Source organism: Podarcis melisellensis (assembly GCF_964234715.1).
Source record: "Podarcis melisellensis genome assembly, chromosome: 16".
Lineage (NCBI taxonomy): Eukaryota > Metazoa > Chordata > Lepidosauria > Squamata > Lacertidae > Podarcis > Podarcis melisellensis.
In genome coordinates this window covers 30815938-30832917 of record NC_138533.1, presented here as the reverse complement: position 1 = coordinate 30832917, position 16980 = coordinate 30815938, and the positions used below count along the sequence as shown (strand labels likewise).

At 45.8% G+C, this 16980-nt stretch overlaps 1 protein-coding gene across 3 annotated transcripts in view; it reads right to left on the bottom strand.

Moving 5' to 3' along the window:
• Positions 1-16980, bottom strand: part of TANGO2 (transport and golgi organization 2 homolog) — a gene marked incomplete at its 5' end in the record, with an annotated part of 85052 nt that overhangs the window by 44071 nt on the left and 24001 nt on the right. For all 3 annotated transcript variants that reach the window (XM_081893439.1, XM_081893441.1, XM_081893440.1), the window contains one exon: positions 9280-9402. In XM_081893439.1, the coding sequence (XP_081749565.1) occupies positions 9280-9402 (123 nt within the window). The remainder of the gene's footprint in view (positions 1-9279; positions 9403-16980) is intronic.

Genomic DNA, 16980 nt, shown 5'->3' with positions numbered 1-16980 from the left:
AGCTTTGGCTTGTAGTTAGGGAACTGTTCTTAGCTATCAACATAATTCAGTGTGCCAGGAAGGGCAGAAGCCTGATGACAGAAATAGTTTTCGGTAATGTGCCATGATGAGCATGTAGCTTATGGATTTACTTCCTGTGTATCATCTCCCAATCTAGCCACAGCCATGCAAAGGCACCCATAGTCCAGTCTTAGGAACACCCATGACCATAACTAGCAACACCACCTTCTGGTCTTTCTTCCCCAAATGGTTATCAGTCCTTGCTTGGAGCTGATGGCCAGGCCTATCAGAACTACAGAAGCTCCTACCAAGATGGAGGACTGGCCCTATCATTGGGCAAACTGGAACAGCCACCACATTCAACAGATGTGTGTGTTGGGTGGTGGTGGTGGCTGTACCAACAGCTTGTCCTGTGGCCCGTGTAGCCGCCGCCGGCCACCAGCCTTCACCTTTTATTATCGCTTTTTTTTTTGACACAAGAAAGCCGCCTCTTCAGCGCATGCGCGGCAGCCTACAAACTGCTGATGCGCCCCCCGATGAATTTGAGTTTGACACCCCTGCCTTACAGGAAATAGTTATCTCTGCCCCACCTCAGTTATTTGGGTTTGGGGAGTTTGTATCTAAAAGGTAAAAGGTAATGGACCCCTAGACAGTTAAGTCCAGTCAAAGACAACTATGGGGTTGTGGCACTCATCTCACTTTCAGGCCGAGGGAGCCAGTGTCTGTCCACAGACAGCTTTCCAGGTCATGTGGCCAGCAGGACTAAACCGCTTTTGGCGCAACGGAACACTGTGATGGAAACCAGAGTACACAGAAATGTTGTTTACCTTCCCGCTGAAGTGGTACCTATTTATCTACTTGCACTGGCGTGCTTTCGAACTGCTAGGTTGGCAGGAGCTGGGACAGAGCAATAGGAGCTCACACTGTCACACAGATTCGAACTGCCGAACGCTTCTGATCGGCAAGCCCAAGAAGCTCAGTGGTTTAGACCACCCACGTCAGAGTCTGCATGGATTTTGCACTGCCAAAAACCAGTGGTGTAATGCAAGTGTTGGGAACTGCATCTGACAACAAAAAGAAAAAAGTTCCTCACCCATCTTGCAAAAGTAACATAGCCTCTCATCCTCCCTAGGAAATTTACTTTAATTAGCACCACCCATGTCCCAGTTTGTATCTAAGGTCCTTTGGGAAGAGAAGGCAGACTGCAAGGTAATGAGGATTCTGTCTGCTCCATCTACTGATATGAAATTAAAAGCAGGGATAGGGAGCTTGCAGTCTTCCTGTTGGATTAGTTTTCATCTTTCCCTCACTATTGACCATGCTGGCTGGGGCTGATGGAAGTTGGGAGTCCAACAGCCTCTGGTGGGTCTCAAGTTTCCCACCCCACCCCTTTTAAAGCCAATTCTGTGCATGTTCAGGGTGTACTATGCACCTTAGGTAGCAAAGCATCTCGAGTCAGCCCTGTAAAGGTGGGAGGACTGCTTGGCTGAAAACCAGAGCACCATTCATGTAATTGGAGAAGTGGATAGCAGTTATTGCCCACTCCCAGTTTTACGACCAAGTGGTAACATTCATTTTTATTTTTCATTTAAATATGCAATATTTTATCCTGTGTAGGAAGGTTTCAGGATTGCAATTTTTCTGAAAGACACAGTAGGTTGTATCCAGATTACATTATCTGAAATGAATGGGACAAGTTAGGAATGACTGGGTCTTTCTCTGTGCCATGAATTTAAAACTCTACTATGCCACTAAAAATTGTTGCTTCCCTCCAAGTGTCCTGGGAACTTGAGCTTGTTCAGGGTCCTGTGAGTTGTTGGGAGACCCTCTATTCCCCTCACAGAGTGGTTCATCAGACAATCCCTCTTCCCAGGGAACTATGGGAATTCTAGTTCCACAAGGGGAATAGGGGTGTCCTAACAACTCTCCGGGACGCGGGTGGCGCTGTGGGTAAAACCTCAGCGCCTAGGACTTGCCGATCGCATGGTCGGCGGTTCGAATCCCCGCGGCGGGGTGCACTCCCGTCGTTCGGTCCCAGCGCCTGCCAACCTAGCAGTTCGAAAGCACGTCAAAGTGAAAGTAGATAAATAGGTACCGCTTACCAGTGGGAAGGTAAACAGCGTTCCGTGTGCTGCGCTGGCTCGCCAGATGCAGCTTGTCACGCTGGCCACGTGACCTGGAAGTGTCTGTGGACAGCGCTGGCTCCCGGCCTATAGAGTGAGATGAGTCTGGCAAGACTGGCCCGTATGGGCAGGGGTACCTTTACCTTTACCTTAACAACTCTCCAGCATCTAAAGGGGATAAAATGGTATAGCGGTGCTTTAAATATATGGTGTGGATGTGGCCCAAGGGATTTCAATGGGGACTAACTTAAGTCTTTCTCCAACACAATGTTCCAAAGGAACACACTGGCTGGGTGCTAAATGAGAGGAAAGATCCTTCTTTCATCGACTTGAGCAATGAAGCATACATTAAAAAGGTATTCAGATTTAATGCAAGAAGTTAGTCAAGAAACACCAACATTTAAGGGTGACCTCTGAAGCAGTCTGCTTTCTTAAGCCAATTAGTTATAATATATTTGGTCATTATGAAGTAATTTTGATGATCTAGAAGGGACTATAAAAGCTGACATTAATTCATAGGAAGAGAGGGCTTTGGCTACAATGGCTACACACTTCTAATCAATGATCTAAACTAGTTTTACGTTCAGTGGAGTATCTTTAATCTCAATTACTGCTTGGTTTCATAATGCACACATCACAGACTCAAGGGCTACTGCAGTTTCGCATCCCCCAGGCATTACATCCAAAGGGAAATGTTTTTTGGGGGTTCTGACTGATAGGAGTTTGTCTTTCACTATGGAGAAAGGGAGAAACCTGCCCACAGGCACTGCTCATGAGCCGTCATTATAGAATTAGCAAGATTTGTCCACCTATACTTTGGTGGAATGGAAAACTGGAGAAAACTGCTTATGCAAGTGAAGCAAAATTCCAAGTACAGGCAACATGCACAAGATGTTTGCTGGTGCTTCAGACTGGCACTGAGATTTGCCAGGTTCATTAGAACACTTCAATATACAGTTGTACCTTGGAAGCCGAATGCCTCGCCAGTCGAACGTTTTGGCTCCCAAACGCCGCAAACCCGGAAGTGAGTGTTCTGGTTTGCAAACGTTCTTTGAAACCTGAATGTCCAACGTAGAATGACTTCTACAGCTTCTGATTGGCTGCAGGACCTTCCTACAGCCAATCTGAAGTTGTGCCTTGGTTTCCAAACGTCTTGGAAGTTGAATGGACTTCCGGAATGGATTCCTTTTGACTTCTGAGATACTACTGTACAAGGCCACACCTACCTTTGCATACTGGTGGGCGGACACCCTGCACCTCTTTGGAATCACCTGAAATTCCACTTGTTTATTATATGTAATGGCACGGTTCAGGCATCAGGGCCAAGTTGTTATGAATAAGCTTTATGCTTGCATATTCCTTCTCCTTCCCTCCTTTCATCCAGTTCACTCGCTCATTTCCTGGACTGAGCAAACAACAGTTTGTGGCAATGGCTAAATCGGACAAACTTTGATTTGAGCAACCCTGAATTAGAACCCCATTTCAAACCGTGGCTTCTAATACTGGTTCAAAAGCAAACAGGGTGTAAGTGAGCAAATTAAAGTAGGCAAGGGAAGGGAACCCATGAGCCTGAAGCTTAAAGACCACAATCAAAACAGGGCCGTTATATCTGCAGTGGGGCTGGGTTTAATTCCTGAATGTCTGCTAGCCACAATGCAACCTAGAAACTAAACTTCTTAAATTGGGTGTGTGAATGCAAGGTTCTAAATTCATACTTTATTAGAATACCTTACTTCTTTCTTTCAAAGTCTCCATATTGGAGAACAGCAGCAGAAGTGCTCTTCTCCAAATAAATTATACAAGACCCTAAAAATAGCTACATAACCTCAACTGTGTTAAGATTTATGTAACTTCTTAATGTGGGGGCAGAGAGAGATGGAAGCATGAGAAATCATTCCATTGAAGCAATTTCCTGTGATATAATTCAGTTCCATAAAAAGATTATGAGATTATGGCTCTGAAAGCTAAAACCTGTATTTACAAAAGTAGCAATTTGTATCTCAAAAATGAGATTTATAAATCTTTATATGTATGTAAGAGTGAGTGAGAGAGATGTGTGTTTAAATGGAAAACATTTATACACAATACGGAAGAAGAATATTGGAAAAACCTGGTTTTGGAGGAATCTCATGCCTAAACCCTAGCTACAAGACATAGCCAGCTGTCCCCTACCACAAACTCCAGCTATCTGCATGGTCACTCACTGCCCTGATTTTTGCCTTTTGGGTGGGGACTTCCTAATATTGCGTTAGTATGAGATGCTGGCATGGTCATCATAGAAACACAGGAAGTTATCATCAAAGAAACACAGGAAGTCAGACCACTGGTCTATGTAGCTCAGCATCACCTAAGGTGACTGGCAGTAAAAGGTAAAGGTAAAGGTACCCCTGCCCGTACGGGCCAGTCTTGACAGACTCTGGGGTTGTGCGCCCATCTCACTTAAGAGGCCAGGGGCCAGCGCTGTCCGGAGACACTTCCGGGTCACGTGGCCAGCGTGACATCGCTGCTCTAGCGAGCCAGAGCCGCACACGGAAACACCGTTTACCTTCCCGCTGGTAAGCGGTCCCTATTTATCTACTTGCACCCGGAGGTGCTTTCGAACTGCTAGGTTGGCAGGCGCTGGGACCGAGCAGCGGGAGCGCACCCCGCCGCAGGGATTCGAACCGCCGACCTTTCGATCGGCAAGTCCTAGGCGCTGAAGCTTTAACCCACAGCGTCACCTGCGTCCCTGACTGGCAGTAGCACCCCAGAATTTCCAACAGGAGTCTTTTCCAGCCCTACTTGGTTTGCCAGAGACTGAACCAGAGACCTTTGGCATGCAAAGGTTATGTCCTACCACTGAGCCAAATATGGGCCTATGCCCAAATAAGATTCTGGCTCCAAAGGTTCAATCTCATAGCAGGTTAGTACTTGCATCTGATTTCTATCATACACAGCCTCTATAGATCCTGACCATAGTACATGGTCTTGCAAACCAGTGTGTTCTAAGATGATGTGCCAATACATTTTATCCCATAGGCTTGTTTTACAACTAAGCAGTAAGTGGAAGAAAAACGGTACTCTGTGCTCAATGCCTATTTTTACAGGTGGTACACACTTCTTTTGTGCAAGTTTTAGATCTAGTGAATATGATGATAAACCCAGGTAGTATAAAAAAACAAACAAATAAATAAAGAGATGTTCACGTTACACGTTATTTTGCAAACTGTACTATTCTGCCCCTTTGGTTTGTTCTCCCCCTGTGATTTATCATGCTGGTGTAGCCTTGACCAAGTTTCTTTCTATTCTGCAAATTCAGGATTTACTTGTACATTTGTCATTTTTCTTGCTGTCTCTGTTATTTAGTATTTATTATTCTCGTATGGTTCCCAAGTATTTCATCCTTCATTAATCTTACAAGTTTTGTTTATAATGCCAGTATCTTTTTTTTCCTTTCCTATGTGCATGACAAATTGATGAAGGATGCTGCTCAATACTTTTATTTATTTAACAACAAAAAAATGCAGCTTAACATTAAAATACTAAGGCAGCGGGCAAAAAGGGGGTGGTGGAAATAATGTGGTTGCTGCTGGGAGGTGGAGAGAATGGGGAGGAGACTGTGGCTCAATGGGACAGGGCATTTAGCTCCTCCTCCTTTGTGGGAAAGGAAGCTAACACAGGCTAATTTAATTTCACATTTATGCTCACAGGGTCTGAACTGGCGGTGACGGACTAGGAATGAGACCTTGGGTTTGTAACAGATGTCGACCCAGTTTGTTGCAGCAGTGGATAAGGCAAAGTCCATGCTAGGGAGGATTATTAGGAAAGGAACCAAAAACAAAACTGCCGGTATCACAATGCTGTTATACAGATCTATGGTGCCAAAGCATCTAGGATACTGTTGACAGTCCTGGTCACCGTCACCTCGAAAAGAATATTGTAGAGTCAGGAAAGTGTTAAGAAAGGGGCAATGCTCAAGGGGATGGAGCAATTCTGCTATGAGGAAAGATTGCAGTGTTTGGGACTTTTTATTTTAGGGGAAAAATTCAGGTAAGAGGGGATATGGAAATAGAGGGCTTTTAAAGAAGGTTAGACAAATTAATGGAAGGGAGGGTTCTATTGAAGGCTACTAGCCATGGGGGTGGCGCTGTGGGTTAAACCACAGAGCCTAGGACTTGCCGATCAGAAGGTCGGCGGTTCGAATCCCCGCGATGGGGTGAGCTCCCATTGCTTGGTCCCTGCTCCTGCCCACCTAGCAGTTCGAAAGAACGTCAAAGTGCAAGTAGATAAATAGGTACCACTCCGGCGGGAAGGTAAACGGTGTTTCTGTGCGCTGCTCTGGTTCGCCAGAAGTGGCTTAGTCATGCTGGCCACGTGACCCAGAAGCTGTATGCCAGCTCCCTCGGCCAATAAAGTGAGATGAGTGCTGCAACCCCAGAGTCGGCCAAGACTGGACCTAATGGTCAGGGGTCCTTTAAAGAAGGTTAGACAAATTAATGGAAGGAAGGGATCTATTGAAGGCTACTAACCATGGGGGCTATGCTCTGCCTTCACCATTAGAGGCAATAATGCTTCTGAATACCAGTTGCTGAAAAAACACAGGAAGATTTCTTGGGTCCTGCTTGCGGGTTTCCCATAGGAATCTGGTTGGCCACTGTGAGAACAGGATGCTCGACTAGATGAGCCATTGGCCCAAACCAGCAGCTTCGCTTATGCAGGGAGGCAGCAGGATTGTGCCCACCCCCTCTAGGCCAGCCCCCCCTCTTGCATAAGACGTATGGGGAACAGTACAACAGGCCTGGCGCTGCAGGGGCAAATGAGGATCGGATGGTGACAAACGATCCTATGACAGGAGCCCTAAATGCATTGGGCTTTGCAACCGCTCCATGTGACATTTGGCATGTGAAGGCTCAGGAGTCATCAGGCAGAGGCGAGTGGGTGCAATCCTGCTGACCCACGAGGCACTGAGCATATGCATGTTAAATTTGTGAAGAGGACTCTAGATCTACCTCCTAACTAGGTGTTAATGGAGAAATCCGAGGGCTCCCTTGGACAAAAAACAAGGGCGCCAGCCAGGAATATCAGAGCAAAACAGCAGCCAGTAGGCTTGGTCTTTATTGAAGACTGTCGCGACAGGACTCCCACCTGCCACAAGGTGAAACAAGATGGAAGCCCCATACAAAAGAGAACCCAAACTTTTATTAGCTGCTAATCCCCATGTTACCGTATTTTTTGCCCTATAGGGCACACCGCCCCATAGGACGCACCTAGTTTTTTTGGGGGGGGAGAAATAAAGAAAAAAAATATATTCCCCCCCCCAGGCACGGGGCTGGCATGGGGGAAGCCCGAGCTTCCCCCAATCCCAGCCCCGAGAACAGCCTGCTATCCGCAAGCCTAGGGAGGCCAGCGGTAAGTTGTGCAGGTCTCCCCAGGCTTCGGAATGCAGGCAGCTCTGCGCAGCCATCGGGAGGCGGGCGCGAAGTGGCGTCCCGCTCTGGATGGCTGCACAGAGCTGCGCTCGCCCCGGGACAGCAGGCACCTCTGCGCAGCCATCGGGAGGCAGGTGCGAAGTGGCGCCCCGCTCCAGATGGCTGCGCAGAGCTGCGCTCGCCCCGGGACTGCAGGCAGCTCTGCGCAGCCATCGGGAGGCGGGTGCGAAGTGGCGCCGGTCTCCTGAGGGTTGCGCAGAGCTTCCTCTCGCTCTCCAGGCTTCAGCGAAAGCCTGCATTCGCCCCATAGGACGCACACACAGTTCCCCTTCATTTTTGGAGGGGAAAACGTGCGTCCTATAGGGTGAAAAATACGGTACACTCCCCCAAACTACATCACTAATACATTATGGTTACATCATGAAAGGAGAGGGTCTGGTGGCAGTAATCTGAGCATCCTGGATCCTGCCCCATTCCTCCCCTTGCCCTCCAAAACACCCATCAAGTGGAACAAAAGAGATATTTACATTTCCCTGTTTCCCAGCCAAGTTAATCACACCCTTTTGTCTTCATCTGGGTTTGTTATTTCTGGAATGGCTACCTCTCTGGCACTCAGGTATCAGGAAGCCAGGGATTATTACTCAGGCAGAGGGGCTGCTGAGTAGCTGAGCTCACATGTCTATATGAATTTATGAAGTTTTCCCAGTGAGCCAGTACATAGATACATTTATTAGTGAAATGTTACATTTGGTATTGTGCAGCAGAGGCCGTTTGAATACACTCATAGCTTGGGTTACAGACCCTTCGGGTTGTGCGATTGCGGGTTGCGCTCCACGCCGAACCCAGAAGTACTGGAACGGGTTACTTCCGGGTTTCGGCACTTGCGCATGCACAGAAGTGCCGAATCGCGACCCGCACATGAGCAGACGTGGCGTTGCGGGTTGTGGACGTGCTTCCCGCACAGATCACGTTCGCAACCTGAGTGTTCACTGTAAATAGGAAGAAACTGTGATGAAGTGTTTTGTGGGGACAAGTCACAAAGGTGATTGTGCTGATTTTGGTAGTGGGATGCATGTGCATGATATCTGCTGGAGGGGCAACCCCCCCCAACCTATACAGTGGTACCTCGGGTTAAGTACTTAATTCATTCCGGAGGTCCGTACTTAACCTGAAACTGTTCTTAACCTGAAACACCACTTTAGCTAATGGGGCCTCCTGCTACCGCCGCAGCCCAATTTCTGTTCTCATCCTGAAGCAAAGTTCTTAACCTGAAGCACTGTTCTTAACCTGAAGCACCACTTTAGCTAATGGGGCCTCCTGCTGCTGCCGCGCTGCCGGAGCCCGATTTTTGTTCTTATCCTGAAGCAAAGTTCTTAACCTGAAGCACTATTTGTGGGTTAGTCAAGTGTGTAACCTGAAGCATATGTAACCCGAGGTACCACTGTACATAAATTCTTGCAACATAGGAAATATGAAAACAGGTGCAAACGACAATGTTCTGCCGATTCAATTCTACCTTTTCCTAGGTGCCAGGAAAAAAAAGGGAGAGGGGGAGGCAGATGGAGGGGGTGTTTTCTTTACGGCATTGGTTTTCCATTTAGGAGACAAATAGGAGGTTAGATTAAGGTCACAAACAGCACAGCAAAGCCAGCACAGCGAGCAATCCCATGAATAGTGTTACATATCCCAGCAGCTATGGCAGCAAAACATTTAGATAAGAGACTAATATAACCAGAGTTGAAAATTACCTGTATGCATTTTTGGAAACAGGTCGCGGGTCAAACTTAAAGAACAGAATGCACATGAGTAACTGAGGGGGAGAAGTTGTGCTTCTTCCAGAGAGGGTCAGTGAAGGGTCATACTGCAGCAGCCTGCAAATGAAACATATGCAATGAAGGACCAATCCGACTTGGAAATTTACAAAGAGACAGTCCTCGGTTCTCAGCTGGAGTTCAGAGTTCCCACTGTTCTCATTAGCAGTGCTCCTTTCTGAAATTAAGAGGGCTGCGGAGGTGCATATCTTTTCCCCGTCTTAGTGACTTGTGTATAAGCATGCCTCTGAAAAGAGGGGTCTTTGGCACTGCCTAGGTTTAAAATGGGAATTTAAAGTTCAGAGGAGGAAAGCTTGCAGACGGTTACTATTTTGGGGTGGGATGCAATCCCATACAGGCAAATTCCGGTCACACAATTGTAGTTGACTGGGAGGTCTGGTGCAACAAACCTGCTTCCCCCCCAAAATTGGGCTTTTTAAAATAAGTGAGGGCAGGGCAAAATGCACCCAGAGGTAAGGCTTGTTTTGGTGCAACACCATCTAACCTCCTCGCAAACCTATCAGAACAAATGCTCAATAGGCGTCCGCAATGTACTGATACACCGAAAAGCAACTAGACGCAAAGACTTGGTTTAGACCAGATTTCTCTAACCTGGTGCCTTCTGGTTCTTTCAAAAAACATTCCCCATTATTCCTGGCCATTGGCCATGCTGGCCCCCGGGGCTAATGGGAGTCGCAAGCCCAAAGCACGGGGAAAGCACCAGAATTGTGGAAGGCTGGTTTAGTTAATCATCCAAGTCGTATTTTGGAACCTTGTGTTCACCCACTCTTTTGTCCACTGGCTTGTTCCAAATCCCTCCCCCTTTTCTAATTTTGTTCAAGCCATGGTTTACTTCCAAACCGAAATGGAAAACTCAGATCAAGCCACGGTTTCCAATTCTGCCCTAGAGAAAAAGGATAGCTTGCCCGATTCAAGCGTCTTGACAAACTGCATCTCTTGAAACTACGAAGAATGGGAGCAAATCACCTTGTGCAAAGAGGAATGGGAGCCTGAGGTTCGTTCTGGCTCCTCCGAACCATGGAGGACCAGGCAGCTGTACCAGTTGGGAATGATGGGAGTTGTAGTCTAAAACCCCAGACTGTGGAATGCTCTCCCCAGAGAGGCTTGTCTGGCACCATCACTACATGTTTTTAGACGCCAGGGTAAAACATCCCTCTTTACCCAGGCCTATGGCTATTAAATAATCTACGACCTGTGAAAGTGTGGGGGACTATGATGATGATGATGATGATGATTTTACTATTAGGCTGTCTGCCATTATGTTTTTTATTATGTTTCTTTCACTGATGTTCCGTAATGTGTTTTCTTAATGTTGTACAATGCCCAGGGATCTTCTGATAGAGTGGTATATAAATTGAATAAATAAACAAAACATCTGGAGGACACCAGGTTGATGAAACATAGGGGTATGTGAGAGCACAAGAGGAGGAGGCCATAGCTCAGTGGTAAGGGACACGCTTTGCATACAGGCAAACTATATAGGTTCAACACCTGGCATTTCCATTTTAAGAGGATAAGATATAAGGCAGTGGTTGCCAATGTGCCATCTGGAGGCCCAATGATGCTCTTGAGGTCTTCCTCACCTGCGAAGCTTTTGTGCCCCTCCCCCAACCTGTTACCTTTTTCTCCCTTGAGAAGCACACAGAATGGCCCAGGACTACTACTACTACTACTACTAATAATAATAATATCTTTATTGTCATTGTACAACCTGTGTACAATGAAATTAAACGAGCCTCACTCCCCACCCCCAACACTCAATCTCTTATCAAACAACATACCACCTTGCAAGTCAATTTCGCTATGCTATTTTCCGTTCAACAGCCTAACAGCCCACGGACAGAAGCTATTTTTTAGCCTGTTGGTATGGCTGATTATACTTCTATATCTCCTGCCCGAGGGTAGAGGTGATGGATTAAAGAGGTGATGGCCGGGGTGTGAGTCATCGCTGAGCATTTTTCTCACTCTCCTAAAGCAACAATCCCAAGGGACAGCCCATGATATCATGTGCTGTATTCACTACCCGTTGTAGAGACTTTCTGTCCATGGCTGTCAGGCCAGCATACCACACTGTGATACAATATGAAAGGACACTTTCTATTGTGGACTGGTAAAAGGTTGTTGTTTAACATTATTCTTTCGCAAGACCCTGAGGAAATGGAGTCTCTGCTGGGCCTTTCTGACCACCTGAGTTATGTGGAAAATGACTGTTGTTGGGGAAAAAATTGAAGATATGATATTGAGATGTACAAATTTGATGGACTTACTGAACGAAAGGTATTGTTCCTGCACTCAAGAGTCGATGCCAGGCCAAGAAAGAAGGAAGAAGCCTCCGCCAAAGAAGATTAGCAAAATAAACTTTCGAACTATGCAGGATAAATTAGATAACTTGAAACCCAAGAAAGGACTTCGAATTTTAAAAAGGGGGTAAATATTTAATGCATATCCTTTGAGCTTTGTGTACAGATTTTTACACTAGTATAACTTTTAAATGTCACTTGTATTAAGATGAAAAAAGGTTTAAAATTGGATCATGAAGAATACTTATAAGGTTTTATGGACGTGCATGAATAAGTATTAAACAATCAAACCAAGAGGGGGAGGGGAGGGGAGTCAAGCAAAATTTACTTATGGTTTTTTTCTGTTTTTATTTTACTTCGATTTTTAATTTTAAAAAGATTGCTGTTGTTATTTTTCATTCTTTTGTGCTATTTTTGGAAAATCAATAAAATGTTATTTAAAAAAAAGGAAAAAAGAGACGCACACGGAATCAAAGGAGGAAGTTACTAGAGTGACACTCTATCTCACTTCCTCTTTCAGCTCTATGTGCTTGTCAAGGGTCAGATTCAATCTGACTTTTACCCAGTTCCCTTGGTGTGTGTGTGTGTGTGGGAGTATCTGTGCATGTGTGTTTCTGCACTCTTTCTCTCACTTTCTTGAGGGGAGGGGGCAGTTTGATGAAGGGGAGGGGGGAAGTGAGGTGGTGGCGTCCACAACACTTGCTCAAAAATCCAGATGTGCCCATGGGTATAAAAAGCTTGCCGAGCCCTGCAATAAGGTGACGGGGAAGATCATCTCCCCAAGACCATGAAGAACTGCTGCTGCAAGGGCAAAGCAGACAAAATATGGGGCTTAATGGACAAATCGTCTGACCTGGTTTAAGGCAGAATGCTATTTGCTTCGTGTGCATTTCCTAACACAAATTCCCTACATTTGCAGCCTGCTTAAAGATTTCAGTCACAATTGGATGGCTCGAAAAACATTCCTTTACCTTTTCAAATACTTTCTAGAAAGTCCCACTTTGGGGACCGTGTCTGGTAATGAAACCGCAATGTAGCCTTACTCCCCCCCCCCCCCGGCACTGAAAACGGTGATTACAATGGCAGTAGCTGAACTCCCAAATGTTTCACTGCTACAGACAGCCTGCATGTATTAAGGGTTTTCCAGAATGTGGAGATGGCGGTACAGCAAAAAGGCAGATCAATACCTGAACTCTATAACGGCGCTGAATAATTAACTTAACCTTGCCCCAGTGAGTGATGACCAAGGGGTTTTTATTGAAAACAAATTAAATTATTTTTTATGAGCCCAGGAACATTGTTCAAGATAAAGTGATCTTTTCTCATTTCCACGCTACGCTCTGCTTCTAATTCAAGCCCTACATTTCACAGTACCTCGGCCAAACCTTCCCACAATATTCCACATTCTTAATTCCAACAGAAGGAAGCCATTTTCTGCAGCATTTCATGCTGGGTTTTTTTCCTCCCTTCCTTTTTTGCTCTTTACCACTAAAACCAGAGTTGCATGTGCAGTGTTCATACGAAATCTTAAAACTACTTCAAGCCTGCCAAACCAGCAGCTTGCTGCTGTCAAGCCACAGATCAGCTCAATACTGATAGAAGTCCACTACCCACTATCAAGGTTCCATAATGTTCAATTGCCAAAAATTTGATTTTGTTCAGCAATATTTACATACCGCTTAATCAAGAAAAACTTCGAAGGAGGTTTACATGAAACAAAACATTCGTTTGAAAAATGACAATACGGTCGTACCTTGGATCCCGAACGCCTTGCGAGTTGAACATTTTGGCTCCCAAACGCTGCAAACCTGGAAGTGAGTGTTCTGGTTTGTGAATGTTCTTTGGAACCCAAATGTCCAATGCAGCTTCTGATTGGCTGCAGGAGCCCCTGCAGCCAATCGTAAGCTGCAGCTTGGTTTCCGAACGTTTTGGAAGTCGAATGGACTTCCGGAACAGATTCCGTTCGACTTCCAAGTTACCACTGTACAGTGGTACCTCAGGTTACATACGCTTCAGGTTACATACGCTTCAGGTTACAGACTTCGCTAACCCAGAAATAGTGCTTCAGGTTAAGAACTTTGCTTCAGGATGAGAACAGAAATTGGGCTGCGGCGGTAGCAGGAGGCCCCATTAGCTAAAGTGGTGTTTCAGGTTAAGAACAGTTTCAGGTTAAGTACGGACCTCCGGAACGAATTAAGTACTTAACCTGAGGTATCACTGTAAAACCAAACACTGAAAACAAAACATAAAAAATATATGAAGTCAGCTGCCCTCTGTCATATTTCTAATTTAGTCATTATTGGGCCACCAAAATGATCAAGGGGATTGGAGCAGCTCCTCTATGAGGAAAGGGTGCAACATTTGGGACTTGTAAGTTTACAGAAAAGATGAGCAAGAGATGCTATGATGGAAGTTATAAAATTATATACGACGTGGGGGAAGAGAAAATATTTCTCCCTCTCTCATGAGACTGGTACTCAAGGAAAATATCCAATGGGGCTGAATGTTGGATGATTCAGGACAGATAAAAGAAAGAACTTCTTCAGGCAGCAGATACTTAAAGTATGAAACTCAAGAACAGTGATGGCATCCAACTGGGATAGCTTTAGAGGAGGATTAGACAAATTGATGAAGCATAAGGCTATCAAAAAAGGAAGATCATGGCCACTGGTCCCATCACTTCCTGGCAAATAGAAGGGGAAGAAATGGAGGCAACGAGAGATTTTATTTTCTTGGGCTCCATGATCACTGCAGATGGTGACAGCAGCAATGAAATTCAAAGACGCCTGCTCCTTGGGAGAAAGGCGATGGCAAAGCTAGACAGCATCTTAAAAAGCAGAAACATCACCTTGCCAACAAAGGTCCGTATAGTTAAAGCTATGGTTTTCCCAGTAGTGATCTATGGTAGTGAGGTAAAGGTAAAGGGACCCCCGAGAGCTGGACCATAAAGAAGGCTAATCGCCGAAGAATGGATGCTTTTGAATTATGGCGCTGGAGGAGACTCTTGAGAGACCCATGGACTGCAAGAAGATCAAACCTCTCCATTCTTAAGGAAATCAGCCCTGAGTGCTCACTGGAAGGACAGATCGTGAAGCTGAGGCTCCAATACTTTGGCCACTTTTGAGAAGAGAAGACTCCCTGGAAAAGACCCTGATGTTGGGAAAGGTCGAGGGCACAAGGAGAAGGAGACGACAGAGGATGAGATGGTTGGACAGTGTTCTCGAAGCTACCAGGATGAGTTTGACCAAACTGCAGGAGGCAGTGGAAGACAGGAGTGCCTGGCGTGCTCTGGTCCATGGGGTCATGAAGAGTCGGACACGACTGAACGACTAAACAACAAAAGGCTATCAATGGCTACCAGATATGATGACGATGCTCTGTCTTCACAGCCTGAGGCAGTAATGAATACCAGTTGCTGGAAAAGCCATAAGAAGGGAGGGAGCTCTTGTGTTCGGGGTCCTGCTTGCAGGTTTCCCACAGGCACCTGACTGGTTGCTGTGAGCACAGGGTGCTGGGCTGGATGAGACTTTGGCCAGATTCAGCAAGCTCTTCTCGTGTTCTTAAGGGCTCTTAAAGTTGCCAGGCCCCCTTCCCACTGCCTGTCTATCAGCTCCATCTGGTACGCAGGCTGAGACCCTACCTACCTGCAGACTGTCTCGCATGCTCTAGTTATTCTTGGGCTACTGCAATGCGCTCTACGTGGGGCTACCTTTGAAGGTGACTCGGAAACTGCAACTAATCCAGAATGTGGCAGCTAGACTGGTGACTGGAAGGGGCTGCCGAGACCACATAGCACCAGTCTGAAAGACCTACATTGGCTCCCAGAACATTTCTGGGCACAATTCAAAGTCTTGGTGCTGACCTTTATAGCCCTAAATGGCCTTGGCCCAGTATACCTGAAGGAGTATCTCCACCTCCATCGTTCTGCCCAGACACTCAGGTCCAGTTCTGAGGGCTTTCTGGTGGTTCCCTTGCTACGAGAAGCGAAGTTACAGGGAACCAGGCAGAGGGGCTTCTCAGTAGTGGCGCCCCCCTGTGGAACGCCCTCTCGTCAGATGTCAGGGAAATAAACAACTATCTGACTTTTGAAGGCAGCCCTGTTTAGGGAAGTTCTTAACGTTTGAAGTTTTATTCTGTTTTTAATGCTCTGTTGAAAGCTGCCCAGAGTGGCTGGGGAAACCCAACCAGAAGGGCGGGATATAAATAAATTATTATTATTATTATTATTATTATTATTATTATTATTATTATTATTATTCTCTGTTGTGAACATTCTTTGCAGCACAACCTACTCAGGACTCATGGATGACAGTTCATGCATTTCTGTTCTGTTTAATCATCCGGTATATTGCTTCACTTCACATTGCAACTTGCAGACAGATAATGAAATATTTTCTGCTATTAAAAATCATAAAACCATGAAGTCATTTGCTACAAAGAGAGGATGTGAGAAATCATTTATTATTATTTTAAATACAGGCTGGAAGTCTTGAGGCACTTTGCGAGAAAGTCCTTCTTTTTCGCCACTTTTAACAGCAAAAGGCACTTCTGGGCCTTGCTTCTGCCAAAATGCTGCAGATAACAAGCATCTGCAAACTACTGCCCTCTACTGTCAAGTGCCACGATTTCCTTTATCAAACGGCCTTTGAGAATACGCTGGGGAGCCATGAAGCAGAAATGCTCAACTGCTGGATACGGCGGTGTCAGTGTGAAAACTAAAGAGGACTTTGTTCTCTTGCTAATTGATATGTTCCAACGGAAGACAACAGTCAATGAAGCAGCCTGTTCTTTCCTACTGGAAACAAAAGAATCCTCATCAGAGGCAGATTTAGGGGATAGCAACCAGTGTGGAGCCTCTGGGGTGCCGAAAATATGATTTAAAACGCAGCGTGAGAGGCGGAGGGGAACCAAATTTTGGCATCACACAGGGCTCTGCTGAAATTTGAGGCCCCAATATCAGCCACTGTCTGCATTTACATGGGAGGCTTGCTGGTCTCAAGGCAGAAACTAAGCCAAATCATTGGTCCATTTAGTTCAGTATTTCTACACTGATTTGCAGCGGTTTTCCAGGATTTCAGGTAGGAAGCCTTTTCCAGCCCTATCTGGAAATATACTGGGAATTTAACCCAGGTATTTCTACATGAAAAGCAGGTGCTGTACCACTGAGCTATGGCCACATCAGACCCACAACTCAATGGCCGAAATGCTGGACCTGAAGCATCTACCCCCCCACAAAACAGCACTTGATCTTAGCCAATAGCTATTATTTCACAAAAAGTATCAGCTGACTCTTTAATACAGTGGAGACTTGTACTAA